This window comes from Phytophthora cinnamomi, assembly GCF_018691715.1.
Source record: "Phytophthora cinnamomi strain GKB4 chromosome Unknown Contig15, whole genome shotgun sequence".
In the NCBI taxonomy this organism is placed as follows: Eukaryota; Oomycota; class Peronosporomycetes; order Peronosporales; family Peronosporaceae; genus Phytophthora; species Phytophthora cinnamomi.
The window spans coordinates 1033250-1052160 of NW_027150948.1; the positions used below are offsets into that span (position 1 = coordinate 1033250).

Consider the following 18911-nt stretch of genomic DNA (forward strand, 5'->3'; position numbering starts at 1 on the left):
TGATTGGAAGTACCGTGAAGTAAACCAGCGTCTCAGCTCACATTCGATCGTCTTCGTAGCCAATGATTGGATGGGTCTGGACAAGTACGTCACTGCGTCGTTCCAGCTGGTCGTCGACTTTGCAGCTCCTGGTTCTTGGGCATAAATACAAGTAAATAATTAGTGCTACACCGTAAGCATACGAAAATACTATAATTCATCTCCCATACCTCGTTTATTATAGCAATTTTGAAGGTACCGTCGTCCACGCGTCTCACAAGTGCTGTGAAGCGTGCGATGCACTTGCAATACCTCGACTTGCGACTTCGATGACCCTTTGAGCGAGATTGTTGTGAAACGCCGTGAGTACACGATATATCCTCTCTCTCCACTCGAAATGCTCTGGTATTAGGGACGGGTGCTTGCTGCAAACAAGATGGATTAATAAAGTCAGTAATAGTTTTACACGAAAAAACATACAGAAACCGGAAATACCTGTTATATCGCACAGTCGTCTCGGAGCTCCTAATGCGATAGTTGAGCTTATTTTTTTTTCTTGTACACTTTCAGCACCTTGTCAAACTCATCCCACGAATCCAAGGTATCCATCGGAAAGGGAGGCACGACATTCACAAATTCCTCACGCTCCGCAATCTAAGAGTTCATCTCTGCCAGATGTTTGCTGGTGTATACTCACTCATCTTTGCCCTCTTTGAAGGCACGTAATCGCCGCACTGCTCGACGTCCGTCTCACAGTTTTGCCCCCTCGTATTCCGTTTCTTGCGATTCGATACCCGACTGCTTTTCTGCCTCGTGGACGCATCCCTTTCCTGCTTAGTACATGCATCTGCAGAAGTCAAAAAGTATATCAACATATTAGCCGTATATCTTAACGCAACCGCTCACATAAGGCAACCTGAAACCGTACGTGCTGACGTCGTGTCCTCTTCTTCAAATTCGCAGCTATTCGTCCTGTCGTCCTCGTCCTCGTCCTCGTCCTCTCCCCTCTTCCGACCCCGCAGCACACGCCCTTTCACATTCAAACGAGTAAATAAGTTGTAGTGACCGCTGGTCACAACGAAAACGCTGACTTCATTATCCTTACCATGGGTAGTGCCCGTCAGCGATAAATCCATCCCTATCTTCCCCCGCGTTGATCTAGCGAGGTCACGTTTAGCCCCCCCCCCCCCCCCCCTGAGAGAGCGTACTTTAACGAATTCGTACGTAAGGTGATGCATAGGGTAACAAAATGAAATTTACACATTTAAATTACGCGAGTAATTTTGAAAATCCGTTAGAGCAACCATACATGTCTCATGGTGATTATAGCAACCTTACATGTCGCAGATTTACGGTTGCCGTAACCACTGGTTACTAACCACTCCGCTCGGGCGCATGCGCCGACGAATATAAAAGAGACGCCATGCTGTACAGAGACCACCGGCTATAGTGGCGCCGGTTATAAGAGAAAATCGACTATTAGAACGCTTCCGTGAGATCCCAAATCGTGACTATAGTAAAATCAAGTCAAACCGGCTGTTAGGCAGTAAGAGTCTAAGAAAGCTCCCCCGCCAAACCAAAACTACACAATGTAAGAGGAGTGAGGGACACGTGGGTCATTTTTCAGGAGTACAACAACGGTCTCGTCGCGCCAGCACCTCACTATCTATTAAAAGAACAACTCCGTCCCGTGGAACGCTGTTTAGGAGGCGACAATTCGACACTGCTTCATACTAGGATCGTGTCAACGAGCTTGAACGCTAGGCTGGAGCGCGAGAGTGAACCGACTACCAGGTAGAGAAACGGAACTTGGGGATCTAGAACTGCTGACACTAGATTAGATTTATTGGATCCGTTTTGTTGAATATGCTGTTGAGAACAACCCAGAGAGAGAGAGAGACGACACACGCAAACGATCTTCAAGCGACAGCGAGAGTGACGGTGTTGGCGAGGAGGAACTCGCACGGCGGGGCACTAGAAGGGGCTCAAAAGCTCCAGATGTACATGTTTGCCCACGGATTGCGGGACACCAACGTACAGAACGTTGTCAACGCCACCAGGAGAATGGGAATCGCCTCTAAGTGGTCATCTCGTACTTCAAAGAGTTTGAATGTTAAATTATAGGTTGTTTCCATGAGGAATAGTAGTTTGTATGTTAAATGATAGGTTGTTTCCATGAGGAATAGTAGTTTGTATGTTAAATGATAGGTTGTTTCCATGCGGAATAGTAGTTTGTATGTTAAATGATAGGTTGTTTCCATGCGGAATAGTAGTTTGTATGTTAAATGATAGGTTGTTTCCATGCGGAATAGTAGTTTGTATGTTAAATGATAGGTTTCCTTTTCATGTGGAATAGTAGTTTGTATGTTAAATGATAGGTTTCCTCTTATAGCAGCTATAAATCTATAAGAGAGCTTGGGGAGTTGGTGACCAACACCTCCACTATAGCCAGTGTTCTCTGCATTTACTATAATAGTGCCCCCATCCCTTTAATAGTACCCCACCCCAAAAATTTCAAGCACATGGGTGGGGACTTGCGACAGTGCCCCATCCCTCTTTTAGTACCCCACCCTGATGTACATTATCAGAATTATCAGGATTATCAGATGACCGGAGCAGGAAGGCCTCACTGATTGGTTCGATCTCTCTCATTGTCAAACTTGAGTCGTGACAATGAAGCGCAAGTTCACTGTGGAAGAGAAGTTGGCTGTGGTCAATGAGCTGGTATCGTCGAGTGTCCGTGCTGTCCTGAAAGAGCACAAACATGACAGGAAGACGGAGTAAAACGAAGTCTCTGACGTGGCTTTGATGGCTGAACATCGCGCGGCTGCGTCTACCAACGACGATGTAGTTGTCGAAGCTGAAAACAGCAGCGAGTCTGAAGATGGCGACTCATTCATTGACATCATCGGAAAGGTTGATCTCTAAGCAAGCACATGTACCTTTTAGGGCTCTTCCTAAATCAACACGACTCTCACTTGACTACTATAGTGCCCGATCCCTTTAATAATACCCCACTTTCAGTAATACCCCACCCTAGCGGGGGTACTAACGTAGAGCCCCATGGGGCACTATTATAGTAAATAAAGTAGTCGCAAACGATTTACAGGTTATTTGGGCGCGTAGGGTAAGGTGGGATAAGGTGTGAAGAGCAGCCAATCACGCGACACCAGTTGTCTGCATGGTGATTTTAAATCGCCACAAAAAGATCTCCTTGAGCTATTCAACATCATGGTGTTTCCTGTGGAAAGCGAAGAATTCGTAGAGGTACTGTTACAAGTGTTGACCTGCTTCGTCGCTCAAATCGTGCAGGAGGAAAGTGACATGCTCGCGGTGTGTGAGCGTCTGGATTGGGGCCTGCACGCCCATTCTTAACCGCCGAAGTGTCGAAGGAAGCTTCCACACAGAGGATGTCGGCCCGCGTGTCGGCGTCTGTGCGAGCTGTAGCTGGACAGTAAAAGAAGCTGCTGGTAGATGCTGGCTCCCCAGAGAAGCAAACGACGTGAACTCGCTCGGAATAAATGGTGACACGAGCGGTGCAGGGCGCAGCGCTTGTGCAAACGGAGCCCCTGCGGCGGTGTTGTCCTCGGAGCTCATTCTCGATAGCCGTATCTTCAACGAATGGTTTTGTCAACTGTTCAGCGGGCGAACGGGCGTTCTCAACCGAAGCGACTGCACATGCATAAAAATGCGCTGTACTGCGCCTGGTTGAGAATGGCCCTAAGGGCGAACTGATAAAAGTAGATTTGTGGGTTTCAAACCCCCTAACCACCGAAAACATCTGCTGAAACCCACCAGGTAGGTTGCGCGCAGCGAAACATTGAGGTCTCTCCGTTCGAAGTCGTTTATTGCGTCCAAACTTTCCTCAATGCCACTCCCTGTTGCAGCCGCCATCTCACTACTTCTCCACTTTTTTTGTAGTAAGTGCAATCGATCTGGCACCTGCTTCGCCGTCACGGTATTCTTCATAGCAAGCGACACACTTGATGCAACTTGTGTCCTACGGTACCGTACTTCGCACGGAAATATACAACTTCTCTCAGTAGCTCCTTATCGTAGGTCTCGTTGAAGCGAAAAGCACCCATATTGGCTCACTGTCCAAATGCTTAAGTGAGCTAGGCTAAAGGCAGCCAAGCTGGTGATAGACTTTTTTCAGTTCATTTAAAATAAATGCGCAATCTACACAGTTTGCCATCTGTTGAAAACCACCAAGTGAACTGTAGCAGTTCTTCTAAAGACCTCTAATGTGCGTGCGTCGGGTGTGGTCCAGTCGATGGCAACCAACTGGTCCATGGGCAGGTGGTCAAGCTCTTCCCGTTGCTCAACATCAACGGTGTGTGATGAACTTGAGCCCTGCGCCCGACGTGTACCAGGTGTACACGCTCAAGATGATCATATCGCGCTTGAGGGCGGCCGTGATCGGGTCGTGGAACGTCACGGGCGTTGGCTCCCTTCGGTGGAAGTTTTATCTGCAGAACGAGTCCATGATTGCGCACAGCACGTTGCGGTACTCGTGCTCGCCCACCTGTTACAACATCGTGTTCTGGATGGCCGACACGCCTCGGGGTACGAAGAGGTTCTTGACGACGATCATGAATCCCACCTCGAATGCCTATAGCTGCTCATACCGCTGTTGAACGGCACTGTGTTCACAACTGTTGCGTCCTGATCGGCTACAAATGTCAGCACCAATCTGGGGATGCTCGCGCACCAGTCTCGTCGTGACCGCGGACTGAGCGGGGGCGCGCACGCCCACCACCGTTGCCGTCTTTTTCGGTGCCAGCGGAGACACGAACCCGTCGTTGTAGTCCCGGTGGTCGGCGATGATCATGCGTCACGGGGCCTCCGTGATCATCAAGGCCTCGCGCACCACATTCGTGTGTTGCTGGTACGAGGTGGATGGTGCAAGAATAACATTGTTGCTAAAACATCAGCACTTCGTCGATCCGTTCGCAGATTTCGTCCAAAATCATTTTGCCCAGATAAATATTGCAGGAAGCACGCGTGGTGCAGCACTGCCCGTAACTTATCATCTTGGAGGACCAAATTCACTCGGCGCTGCTGCAGCACGTATGATAAAACAAAACAACTCTTAACCACCACCACTATAAATGTAGCAAGTATATACATTGATGTGACGGTTGGCGTACCTGTATCCTGAGCAAAGCTTAACTAGGCGCCACTACTGGATTCTGTAGGATTGGGCTTGGGATTGGCTGCCTGGCTTTCCTGGACTGCCAGCAATGGCAGGTGAGGGCGGGTAGTAGATTATAATCAGTTCTCAACTAGCACTCCAAGGAACAAGCAATACACGTTGTTCTTGGTGGGAGTTCCAGCTCCCAATCTGCCGTGTTCTAGTGTCTTCAAACGGCAACACGTCACAATTGATCAGATTGTGCGTTCATTGAGCTGACTTTTGTTCTTCGTGTTCAAGGTCACTCAATTTGGTGCTTGACACAATTTCTGCGAGAATGCTTGAATCGATATCGTCCATGAAGAGGTACGGATCCAGATCAACCCGACACTGGGAGAAACGTACTGCTGATGCTGGCCATGGGGAATCTCTTCGCACTGAAGCGAACGCACGAACTCAGAAAAACGCACATGTCAATGCTCTCCTCAGCTAAACTGGAACGCTGGGGTGATACCATTTCGACGCTGATACTAAAATTGCGCTCTAACTGACATGACGAAGAAGGCATTGAGAACAATACACGCACAGCTTTCGGGCTTAATCGGTATTCGCCACATTGCTCTAGCCTCTGCCTAAATTATAGAACTGACTCATTTGGTGTCATATCATCATTGCGCAGAACTCCAATAGGGTCATCGAGCCACCGGTCTAGTTCGTCTTCTGCTCTTCTATCAACGCGACTAGCAATCACAGGTCTTGCAACATGGGGTACAAAGCGCGCTTCCAACCGGCTCAGGTGTACACCAGAAGAGATTAACGGCTCTTCAACACCTTCACGTGGTCCTGCAACAGGTTTTAGTAGTGGCTGTAAGTTGGATCGGATTTTGTTTGTCACATCCTTCAACCTCTCCACAGCTTCCTTAGAAGTTTTGCTGTGCTGTCGACAACACATAACCACCGCGCGGTTGATAGATTCTTGTATGTCTTTGTAGATTGGGCGGAGCTTAAGCATCATCTCCAGAGCAAATCACAACTATCAAACTTGGAATCCTCGTAATAGCGAGAGAGAAATCGTTCATCCAGGGCATTCTGCAACAAAGCACGGATTTTCGATGCCAAAGGAGTTAGCAAGTTTGCTGAAATCCATTGTGGCTTTTCAACTGTTGACAGATAGTGTGGTATAGGTTGGTCACGTGCTAGATCATCAATCCTTGTCATATCTAAGGCCATGAGAACCACCACCTGCTCCGCACGTTCGACTTGACATTTGAATTTTATGTCAGCTACCGGAGTTAATATTGAAAGTACTTGGATCATATCCGTGTGGTGGGTTGCAAGGGGGAAGTCAGGGGGGGGGGGGGGGCTTGCGGTCTAGAAGTGCTTGCCGCCCTCGCTCTTCATACCATGCGACGATGGCCGGCCATTTGTCGAGAACTCGCCTCATTGCGTTAGTTGTACTCAAGAAACGGGACGTTGTGTATCCTACGAGGCGAGTTGATGCACCTTTCGTTTTTGCCTTGCACAACTCAGCAAACAAGTTGCCTGCTGAAGAAACAAGCTTAACTTGAGTTATGACCAGTGTCATTTTTGTGATCAAATCCACCTTTTCAGGATTTGCCGCACGAGCCTTTCTCGCACCCACTCCGCAAGACGCTTTCGTAGCGGCGTGTGCCATGTGTGCAAAGCACCATTCCCACTTCAATTTGAGTTCAGAACGGAGCATACGCTTGACGCCGCCCCCGGAGTCACTAGTAGCGCCTTAAAGTCAGTTGTCGTTAAGCCAACCTGCTCCAACATCTTTATCAGCCACATCCGGAATGGCTTCCGCGTACTTGGTCACTGTAAACGGGGTCAAACCGCTTCGTTCCTAGAAGAACAGAGTTAACCTTCCATTCCTTGTCAATGAGGTATTATCGTGGGTCACTTTGCGCGTCCAGAAATCAGCGGCGAGCGTTAAACTAGGGGTGCTCACGATCATTTGCCAGATACTCCGAAACCTCAGCTTTAGTCGACCGGAACAGCTTAATAATAGCATCCCTCACGCGCTTGGCGTTGACGATAGTCTTCATCTCCTTTTCCACCGCTAGCTCTTGGAGAAGCCTTGATTTATCGTATTCGCCGACCCCTAATGGTAAATTGTGGTTTATAAGCCTAAGTGTCTCCAATAACATGACGAGGCAGGCAGGATTCATGGTGAACAAAGGTGACGCTCGGAAATCCTCCACTTCAGCATCTCGTTTCCTTTTCGCTGATAACTCCACATCGCTTTAGGCGATTGTAGATGGTGAACAACCCTTAGGTGTCGCGCAGCGCGAGACATTTTTCCAGCAGACATTCGAAATAGGTTGTTCCCGGAGTTTCTGTAGGCTTTGTCGGCAATACAAGCCCATCGTGTTGTCAAACTCCATTGTCATCGCGAAACTCAACGCGAACCCCCCACTTGAAGATGTAGGACTTCTCAGATTCAGTGGGGTATCACCTTGAACTGGCCAGCAGACTGGGAATTAGCGATGGCCTGCTTTACAGAAGCAGGTGGCTTGAGGGCAGACTGCCTAAACGACATCTTCGCGGAGAAATATTTGTCGAAGTGCGGCCTTGATAAATTTCAATGCCGCTCGAAAATTGCATCATATCTTCGCTGAATATCTACCAACCACAGTCGCTCGTGAAGGAGCACATGGCTACCTGAACGAGCACACGGTACTGCAAATGGCTACAAGAACGAGATCGTACCCATTTTCCTGGTGGCGTGCTCGTTGCTCGCGTACTTAAGTGGAGGAGCACAATTTTCGGCAGTTTCGTGCTCGCGGGATTTCGAAGGAGCACGTTTTCCGTCAAAATCGTGTTCCCCTACCCCGTGTTCGTCCGAGGTTTGGTCGTCCCACTAGCGGACACCACGACGAACTTCCTCTTACTACTTCATATATACTAGCCGATCGCCGCCGCTTCGCGGCGGTGTGTGTGTGGTTGGTTGCAGCCGGTTACGCTCGCTGTTCCAGCTCGCTCCACTATTTGTCATAGCCCCCTCCGCTTCGCTCCGGCGGGTGTACAGTTCGTTGCAACCCGTTACGCTCGCTGTTCCAGCTCGCTCCACTACTTTCCATACCGTTCGTTGCAACCCGTTACGCTCGCTGTTCCAGATCGCTTCACTACTTGGCCTACTGTTCGTCTCAACCCGTTACGCTCGCTGTGCCAGCTCGCTCTACTACTGAACATACCATTCGTCTCAACCCGTTTCGCTGTTCCAGGCCGCTTCACTTCTTGGCCTACTCTTCGTCCCAACCCGTTACGCTCGCTGTGCCAGCTCGCTCCACTACTACGCGATCGCGATCGGTGCTTGAAGGTCCGATGTGCTTAAAGGTCCGGGTTTACCCCTGTCCCGCGCACGTCTTGTATTTCGCGCGTTGTGTCGCGAAATGTATGTAGCACCCCGAATAGCAATATATTCTAACAGAGAGAATTCCAGCCAATCACAGAGCAGTAATAATATATTATGTATTTATCCAGTCAACGCTTACGCCCAGACGGGCGTCTACTATTGACTTTAGGGCGAATGTATAGGTTGCTATGTCGCACACACAGCGCACTGTCGTCGCTGTGCGGCGCTCGCGTCCTGTGGGGCTCGCAGCGGCGCCCGACGTCCGAGCGCTTCCTCGCTCCGAGGCCCACGAAATTCAAAAAAGGAAATGTGAGCGCTGAGACAAAATCGGGCAATCACAGGGCGTTATAATTATTACGCATGGCTATGTTGTAATATCGGGCAAAGATAAACCAGTCGGGATGATGGTGAGATGCCAAAGGGCAGGCTACCAATGCGCTAATGCAGGGCGGTAGGACGATGCTCTATGGCAGGCTGATGCCCCAAGGGCGGAATACGACGGACACCAGACAAACACACCGGAGACTAGGTTAGTTGTAGTATACTAGCCGAGCGCCGCCGCTTCGCGGCGGTGGTTGTGGGTTTGGTCGCGGTAGTGTGGCCCGCCCGCCTCCGCTTCGCTCCGGCGGGCTGGTTTGTCCGCTTACACAACGCTTTGTCGTTGGGGGATGGGTATGCCCGCCTCCGCTCGCTCCGGTTCGTCAAAGGGATGCATTGATAAAGTGAAATGCACTTCCAAAAGGACATGTATTTATGTAACTATGACGTGTGTACTGCTGATCGCCTACTCCGCCTAAGCATCTTCGAATATCTGCCTGTACACAATGTTGTCAGTGTATGCACCGTCGTCTTCCTCCAGCTCCGGATACTCGATCAAAGCCTTGAACTTGGACCTGGATGTAACCCGCGACAGCGCCACGTAGAGCTTCCCGTGGGAGAAACAGGGTGTCGCCAGATACAAACCTAGGTTCTGGACAGTTTGGCCTTGGGCTTTGTTGATGGTCATGGCGAACGCTGGTACAACTGGAAACTGCTTGCGTCGCAAGCGGAAGGGGAACTCGCGCGCGTCCCCATCGCTGACGAAGACGATCCTTGGAATTAGAACGTTTTGGCCTATGCGCTCGCCAGTCATGATGGTAGCATGAATAACGTGGGGCTTGAGCTGGACAACCCGTAGTCGCGTTCCGTTGCAGAGGCCCAAGTCGGGGTTCAGGTTTCTCATCATCATAATTGGGGCGCCTTCCTTCAATGTAAGCTTGTATGGAGGAATACCGTTGATAGTCACCGAATGTAACACATCCGGCTCAAAAACGTTTCCTTCGTTGTCGCCATCCACTGAATCAACCGATAGATATTCGCGGGCCTCCCCGGAGAGTCGCTCCGAGACGGCTTGGTTGATGCGGTGCACCACGGCATTGGTAGTCGTCAAGATGGTCCTGTTGGCGAAGTACTCGTCCGTGGCAACCTCGGGATCGTTGATGTCGGCGTACATCTTATCGATAATGTTCTTCAAACCCCGTGAAACAGCTCCAGGTGCAATTTCGTCGTCTTCCATGTCGTCACCTTCTTCGTAGATGTTGTCGATCAGCATATCGCGCGGAATCTTCGCAAAGTCCGTGCCCAGTGACCTGTTGACCTCGTGTCTACCCTCTCCCACTTGTAGGAGAAACTCAAAGAAATCATGCGTGTACAATCGGCAAGTAACGACAGCACGGCCGTAGAGCGGCCGTGCTGTCGTTACTTGCCGATTGTACACGCATGTTTTCCGTGAGATGCAGCTGCCTGAAGTGTCGCTAGAGCGTAGATGACTTAAGACACGCGTCGATTGTCTCCGCTGGTGTACCGCGCACTACCACCGGCAAAATCTGTCGGAAGTCACCCGAAAGTACCAATACGTTTCCTCCAAAAGGATCCTGGTCGTTACCCATGATGTCACGCAAAGACCTGTCGACCGCTTCGAAGGCGTGCATTGTGAATCATCGGAGCTTCGTCCCAAATAACCAAACTGGCCCGCTCGATCAACATCTTGAGGCGCGATTGTTTATAAATCGCACACAGCGACTTGTCGATCAGCTTGAGAGGTATCTTGAACGTTGAATGCGCTGTGCGCCCACCCATGAGCAACAGCGAAGCAATTCCACTCGAAGCCACAGCAATCGCGATCTTCCCGGACAGTCGCCCCTTCGCCAGGATATGCCGCAGCAGCGTTGACTTTCCTGTACCTCCCGGACCGTCAATAAAGAATAGCTTGTTGCCTTGAACTGGTGCTTCGGCCGCCTGGATGATGTTGTCATAAATAGCTCGTTGGCCGTCGTTCAGCCGACTTTCTTGGTCCGCAATGGCTTGAAGGGTAGAGTGCTGGTACCCCTCCAGTTCGCGTCGAATGAGGTTGTTCCGCAGCAGCGAATCCAGCACCAACCGCGGGTATTCATCCAGCTGAGGGAGGTCAAAGTCCGCCACTACGTAGCCACTGATTTGGAGCATGTCGTTAAGGTCCTTGAGTGTGTGGAACCTGATCGTGTCTTCCTTCTCCTGTCCTTCCAAGCCCCGGTATGTGTGCGCGAAGTCTTCAGAAAGAACCTCGTAGAATCGATTCCACAGTACGCGAACCTCCGAAACGTGAGAATAAACAATGATAGGCGCGAAGAGCTGGCGAAGTTGGTACGGCATCTTGAAGGCAGCGGCTTCTTCCATACACGCAATCCACTCTGCGTCGTCTTCAAGGTAGCCCAGTTTGAGTGCGGCTTGGCGGTACGACGCATACGTAACACCATCCACTGTCCGAAGCTTGTCAAAGGACTGTGGTCCCTTGCGGTGACATAGCAGTACACGCATGTAGAACCTCTCCATGTCCCGAGGGGTCACATGAACCATCCGCCCAAGCGCCGCTTGGTATTGTGTGCGACGAACCCATTTCGTTGCCTTGTCATCCCATCGAAATAGCTTCGGAATGTCTTGGTACACCACGGTCTTTGCAACTTGGTTCTCCGGGGCCTCACTCGCACACAGTTCGAAGAAACGGGTCAACATCGTGTGGCGACCGCGCGTGAGAACTCGATCCGGGTTGTCGCTCGAGCGGAAGGTTACGAATTGCTCGTTCTCAAGGTGGATAGTCAGCTGTACGATAGAGTGCGTCTTGCCTTGAACGGAGAAGTCGAGAAGCCGTATACATGCCTCTATCGGAGATATATACCTTGCGTTCAGGTACCGAAGAAATTCGTTGGGCTCCATCTTTGCGCCATTCGACTCACCACCCACCGTTTCCACAGTTATTACAGCCTTGTCGGACCCTTTGTAGACGTACTTGTACAGAGATTTGACTGCTGTGAGGGCCGTACAAACCTCCACGTTGATATGGCAGTTGTACTTTTGCGAAAGGTAGGGGTTGTACGGAACCCCCCACTGGTTAATGATGGCGTTGTCGTACTCCCTTCCCTTGACCTTGAGTACTCCTGGAGGCCGACGGCGACGTCTGCAGACAGGAAAGCCGTTCACGTTTCCTTGTGTAACCTCTACTAACGCCTTCGGGTATCCCTTCGTGCACTTCCCGTCCTTCATACACGGACTCGAGGGGTTCGCCGCGCCACATGGACCATGCACCATGCAAGTGAGGATGGTCTCGTACAGTTGGGGGTTGATCACGGCGTCGGGAAGCTCCGCGGAGCTCAATTTGTCGATGATTTGCCTTGCACGCGGTTTGGCTTCGTCTGCGAGAATAATCAGAATGTGTGCGTGTGGGAGGCCCCGCTTCTGGAACTCCACCACGTAGATCCTCGCCAGAACACGTCCCAGTGCGCCTTCATCCAAGTCTTTCAGCATAGCCGCGAGTTTCTGCTGCCAAACACGCGCTACGATGTCCGGGTGGTCTTGAGCGCTTTGGTTTGACTCCGGTATCTTTTCCTGGATTTCCTCCCACGTAGGATTGCACGTCATAGTGACGAAGACGTCCGGTTTCCCGTACTCCCGCACGATAGCCATGGAATCTTGGTAAGACTTGTACATGGCCCGCGGACTCCCCGAATGCGTGGCTGGTAGAACGATGCGCTTGCCGATTTGGTCCAGGAAGTGTCCCGAGCGGCGTTGCGGTTCGTCTGGGTGCTGTAACACCCCCGTTTCGCGGTTGTATTCTGTCAATAGAGCTTCTCCCTCGCGCAGAACCGCCGTGTTTTTACTTAGAAGCGCGTCTCGAACCCCGCTGTGCTGATCGGCGCGAAGTTCAGCTTGATGGGATGCCACCCAACGCAGTTGTTCTTGCTCGCACTTGGCTCGTTGATCTACGCAGTACTGTCGGAATAATCGTCCATCTTGGTGCAGTACCGACTCGTTACCGACTTTCTGGAATAACCGGTAGGCTACGTGCTCGCGGAGGTACATTTCGCGCTTCTTTCTGCGCACCACGTTGTTCGCATACACGTCTGTGTAGGTCCAACCCAGTTCTACATGCGGAAGAAGTAGGGGGTACTGCAACGGGTCATACACAGAGTGCGTCTCGAAGAGTCGAAGCTGTGAGTGATCTTTAGTACGCAGAAGGATGTCGCGCCGACTGTCCAAGTTGCCATCCTCGATAAGAGTCGCCCCAACTTCCGAGACCGTTGGTAGGTTGTGGGTTCGCGGGTTGGACCTCTTTTCATGTCTACTTGGGCTCTCTGCTTCGGCGTATCGATACTTTCACAAACGAGCTGATACCCCCCAAGTTTGCCCAGATCTACATCGTCGATCCAGACATGCAACAACGTGCGGAGCGACGCCGAGGTATCTTCGCTGACCTCGATTCTGGAACGCTGCTGGAGATCGAGCAGATGATGGAGGCGTGCAACCCGTTCGCGCAACAATTTCTCAACTTCGCGGAGAAGCTGCGCGCCGGCCAGGCGGCGGGAAAGGAGGTGGTTGATATGGTGTTCCGGCTAGGCAGGCCATGCGGGAGAACGAGCGCGTGAACGCAACTCCCGCTGGCCCCGAGGAGCCCGCCGGTAAAAAGCGCCGCCAGGGACGTCGGAGGGCTAAGCGCCTCAACTTAAACAAGGAATTTCAAGCGCTTAACGTGGCAGACACGGCTGCAACGGTCACGGCAGTCGAGAGTCACACCACGGTCGCGAACACGTCTGCTGAGCCTCCACCAGTCCGCAGATAATAGCCTTCGGTCCCGGCAGCCGCGCCTGTTGTTCCTACAGTTGCATCAGCGATTGCCACCACAATTGAGCAAGCGCCTGCCCTTACCTCGGCGGAGGCAGCACGTAGGCGGCGTGCAGCAATGTCGGCTTCTCAAAAGGAGCGCACTCGAGCTCGCGACCGTGAGAGAGCTCGAATTAGAAGGGCTAATATGACGGGGTCCCAGCGCGAGCGTCAAAGACGTAGAGCTGCAGAACGTCAACAGGCACGTCGCGCGTCAGTCCCCGAGGCCGAACGGACCTCAGAGCGCGAACAAAACCGTTTACAACGGACCAATAGAAGAGCTAACCAAACTGAGCAACAAAGGGAGATCATTCAGGAAGCCGACCGTCTCCAGCATGCACAACAACGACAGCAAGAAACTCTTGATGAACGTCAAGAGCGCCAGGAACGTGACCGTATTCGCCGTGAAGAACGTCGGGGTGACATGACGCAAGAGGAAGCAGAAGCGGAGCGAGCAGCCACTCGAGAGTATCATGCCGTGGTTCGTGATGCTCTAGAGGAGGAGGAGAGAGAGGAACGACGGCAACAGGAGCGTATACGGCGCAGCACTCTTCGCGGAGGCCATGCACTCGCGAACCAGGAGGATTTTAGAGTCTCTATGCGGCGCCGACATCGTCAATGGGCGCCACAGACTGCCTCCGACTACGGTTTGCCCTCATTGCAACGCGTGGAAATGGCCTGCAGAGTCCAAGAAAGGCTGCTGTTTGGAGGGAGCGGTGCCGTTACCTCCACTACCAGCAGCGCCACCGCGACTGCACCAGTTGTACACGGATGCCGAGTTTCGGCGCCGCATTCGTGCCTACAACCAAGTGTTTGCCTTCACGTCAATTTGGGCTTCCTGTAGTAACCGGCCCAACTTCAGGGACGTGAACCAAGACGAGAGCGTTGCTGGACAACGTGGCGTATACACGTATCGCATTCAGGGAGCCATGGGGCATACCAGTTATCCCAACAGGCGGAACTCACGAAACCGACACTTCTATTACAGTTAGGAAACTATATAGCTAAGCGTACCTGAGTCCCTGTGCGGCGCTCGCGTCCTGTGGGGCTCGCAGCGGCGCCCGACGTCCGAGGGCTTCCTCGCTCCGCGGCCCGCGAAATTCAAAAAAGGAAATGTGAGCGCTGAGGCAAAATCGGGCAATCACGGGGCGTTATAAATATAACGCAGAAAATAAGCCAGTCCGGAAGATGGTGAGATGTCATAGGGCAGGTTACTAATGCGTTAATGCAGGGCGGTTGGACGTTGCTTTACGACAGGCTAAGGCCCGAAGACAGAGAACGGACTTACGGACAGACATACAGACTGGAGACTCTGTTAGTTGGGGGCTAAGATAAATGCACGCTTTTTATCACTAGGTCGTCTGCGACTTGGCTGGGAACACCAGTGCGGTAAAGGATTGCTGCTGGCACTGGTAGAGTAGCTGTGTTGTTGTTGTTATTGCTGTGACAACAGGCGTTATCTATCGTCAGCCATGTAGTATTATCTAAGCGTCTTGTAATGTCGTAGGAAAATTATTGTTACCAAGACAAACTTCTCACAGAGGTCGGCCTGCTATCAACTCGTTGTATTTGCTTTACTTTGTAACGCTGAACGAGTCTCGGTGGCTGTCGACAGCACCGCGTTATAAAATCGGAGTTTCAGTGACAAACCTTAGTGAGCACACGGAGTGCTGAAAGACGTCTCACCCTTGCCAACACCCTTGACCGCCGTTCATGCATCCCTCGTCGTCGTTGTAGCAGCAGAATAAGAAGGCAGGAACGTTGTACCTTCTTCTTGACCACGTTCGGTCTCTCCGTCACATGGACGCCGTACTCGGCCGTCAGTGCCGCTCGTCGTGCCGGGATTGTCGAAGCGCTCAAGCGATATGGGGCACGTCAGGACTGCCTTCAAGTTTGGCGATGAGTATCTTCCTGGGTCCGCGCCGTATCACTAGCTTGCTCCAGAAGCTTCGCTCGCTCTTGGTCAAAAGCATTCTGCTTCATGCAGCCGTTCACACGGATCTGAAGTTAGCCTTGCTTTTCTGATGAATTGGCTTGCTGGGGATATGTCTCCGCCCCTTGCTTCTCTTGTTCATAAGTCTCCGGTAAGGCACGCACGGTCGTCTCAAGCGACCCGCTGAGCCTTGATTCTCCTTGCAGCCCCCACATCTTCCATTCTTGCTCGAACGCAGGATTCTGGTTCTTAGCTGCGTCTGCAGTCCTTCCAGTGCCTTTTGAAGCTCTGCTCGGCACTCTTCGGTCTCCCTCCCTCCCGCCACCGTATTCACTATAAACTCTCGGCTTACCTGCACCTGGAATCGAAGCTCCTGCCTTAATCGCTCAAGTTGGTGCGCGTACGCCCTCTCCTTCGAGCTGGATACCCGCGTATTAGCCACCGGTGCGATGGTCTTCTGCACGGCCATATGAACCGTGCTAATGGCAATCTCGCTGTCGATCGGCGTCTTCTTCGCAGCCCACAGCTTGCTTTCGTCGTATGCGAGGACGGCCACGGACATGGCCTCGCTCTTCTTGAGCAGCTCATCCGTGTCGGGGGAACTTGGTGTAGACCAACATTAGAGACCTTTCGGAGTGGATGTTGGTTGCCAGTTGCTGGAATGGTGCACGAAAAAAGTGCAAAAATCGATTTGCTTACTAATCACTCGGCGACGCGACCTTTCATTCCGGCATCAGTGTTGGAAATGTGGGCGTTTTGGCCCTCTATCCGACAACCATGTCGGATACCGGAATCGGCCTAAGCCAAAGGCCGCTCACACTTCATCACGTGCTATTCAATAAGATATTGCAGTACTCGGCATCTCTCTTCGAAATTCTCAAGTCGCAGCAACAGCCATGAGACCTTCCTTGAGATCGATCGCGAGGTCCTCTCCTTCCCTGACTCCTACTCCAGTATCCGGTGGCAAAGGTACTTCGTTATCCTCCCTAAGCTCGTCGAGCAGTAGCTCTGCAGACAGCTGGAAGGCGTCTGACACTGTCGCTCACCAAATACAACCTCCGCGAGCGGGAAATGAAAAAGAGGGAGAGCAGCCGTGTGACTTCGGTGGTGAGTTCCCTGGAGATCGAGATGAGGAGAATGGTGGTGATCGCAACAACAGCCCTAGTCGCAGCGTCGACAGCGGTGGCCCACCTCAGATGGAGCAGCAGCCCCACTTCGAAAGCGTTTTGGACCCGATGAGGACTATCTACTCGCAGTTCAGGCAAATGCCGACATGCCTTTCAAAGCAAAATTTGGTGAGGTTAGAAAGAAATGGCAAGCCTTGGCTGCAAAGCTCAACAGCATCCCAACATTTTGTATGGAGCCAATATCAGGAAAAACTGCGCAGGCACGATTTGAGACTCTCATATACAAGCACAAGGCCGGGTCTAGCGGCTAGTCAGGCACTGATGAAAAGCACACACGGTTTATTCAGGTTATGACGGACCTCACAAAGAAATGGAATGATCACAGAGAGGACAAGGCTAAAACAGCTGCTAAGGCGGCAGGCGTCGAGCGCTCCAAGGTCCTGGCGGGTGATGTGGTCCGTGCTGCGGCGGTGTCGAGACTCCAACAAGGAAAACGTGCTGGTAGCATTGACGACGGGGAAAGAGAGCAATCTAGACGCCCAAAAAAGCAACCGGCTCGTGCTAGTGAGCTAGTCACTGCCATGCAGGAGCTGAAGTCTGATCGAACCTAGGCTCTTGATGAATTTATACAAATGCAGAAAGCCGAATTGGAGCAACGTCAGAAAGAACTGGAATTTGAGCGCGTTTAGCGACAAAATGAGAGAGAGGAACGCCGTGCTGAGCGCGCGGAGCATCAACAAGAACGTGAGGAGCAGCAAAAATAGATTGCCAGTCTGCTGCAGCTTATTCAATCCGAGCAGAATTAAGTATCTTCAACCAGGTTTGGATGCTGAGGGTTGCGCACATAGTCTTTCACTGACGGGGGACTGCATTGAAAGTAGCGACTCATTTGTTTGCCACCATTTAAGCAAGTTGCAGCGTTCGTCAACAGCACGGCCACGCGCACCATGCGCCAAAAATGAGTGAACAGTAGTTTGTGTTTTTTGTTCCAGTTGAGAAATGCCCATATACGCTTGATACAGTCAAACCTGTTTATATGATCATCCCTATTTGAGCCTTGCCATTTATTTGATGCAAGCTTTGTTGCTACCAAATATTTTACTTCGTTTTTGTATAACCGCTGTTTATATGTATACAAGGTATATGAGTCACATTTTGGAGGACCAAATTAGGTCTAACCTGTTTATTTGATTCACACTGTTCACGACCACACACTCTTCAAAGCCCCCACTGCTCAACGCCCAACGCCCAACGCAAGCCCCCTTCCCTCGCAATGTCTCCTCGCACCTGTCTGACGCTAGAACAAAAGCTCCAAGTGCACCTAAAGCTCAAGCAGAATCCTGGCATGAACAACCCCATGCTCGCTGAGTGGATTTGACAGCGATTTTATCGAAGTGGGAGGGCGCTGTGAGCGCTAGTGAGTATCTGGCAGTGGACGAGGACGTGCCTGCGCACGAGCCAGATGTGATAGTGGACGAAGCAGCAGGAAGTGATGCAGTTTCGCAGGACGAGCAGGAGGTGGTGGAGGAGGACCAGGAACCCACAATTCAACCTGCCATCGCTCTGAGACACTGCATGGAGATGTCTGCATTTCTGCTTCAATGCGGAGAGCAGACTGATAGAGAACGAAGAGCTTTACAGACCGTGACCGCTTTGGTTCGGGAGACTACGAAGCGGCAGCGAATTATGTGCGATTTCTTTACGTGCACCACATTTTTTTTTAACTGAGTCCATTTTATATGAGTCATTGTTGTAGATGGCCACCAACTGGGCCTCATATAAACAGGTTTGATTGTAATACCAACCATCCATTCAAATGACACGCGGTTCTTGCTCATCATCTCGTTGAACCGGTTTTCATTGCTGCGCACATAAGCATCTTGAAAAGCACTGCATAGAGTTCATCAATTCCATAAGCCGGGTCGCCATAAATCATAACTCCTAAGGACTGAATAACAGGATGGCTTGCTAGATAGGCAAGTAGCTTGCTTTCACGGAGCATGGTTGTGTCGTGCAGGCGACCGTCAATAAGCCCATAGAATGATATGCATAAGCCTGTAGTGATACAAGTTTATTAGACTGGCTACTACTCTTTTCATGTTTTCAACCAAAACCTACCACCTGGAGTACAAACGCCTTGGTAGTTTAGGCAGTGACGACGCTTATGCCCATTGTAACACACCTTTT

At 51.3% G+C, this 18911-nt stretch overlaps 1 protein-coding gene across 1 annotated transcript; it reads right to left on the reverse strand.

Moving 5' to 3' along the window:
* Positions 1-89: 89 nt before the first annotated feature.
* IUM83_09601 (uncharacterized protein) lies at positions 90-16159 on the reverse strand (the record flags this gene model as incomplete). Its single annotated transcript, XM_067934052.1, has 5 exons — positions 90-134; positions 210-262; positions 352-404; positions 475-534; positions 16002-16159. 5 exons carry the CDS (start codon positions 16157-16159, stop codon positions 90-92), a joined length of 369 nt encoding a protein of 122 aa, XP_067796905.1.
* Between the last annotated feature and the right edge of the window lie 2752 nt (positions 16160-18911).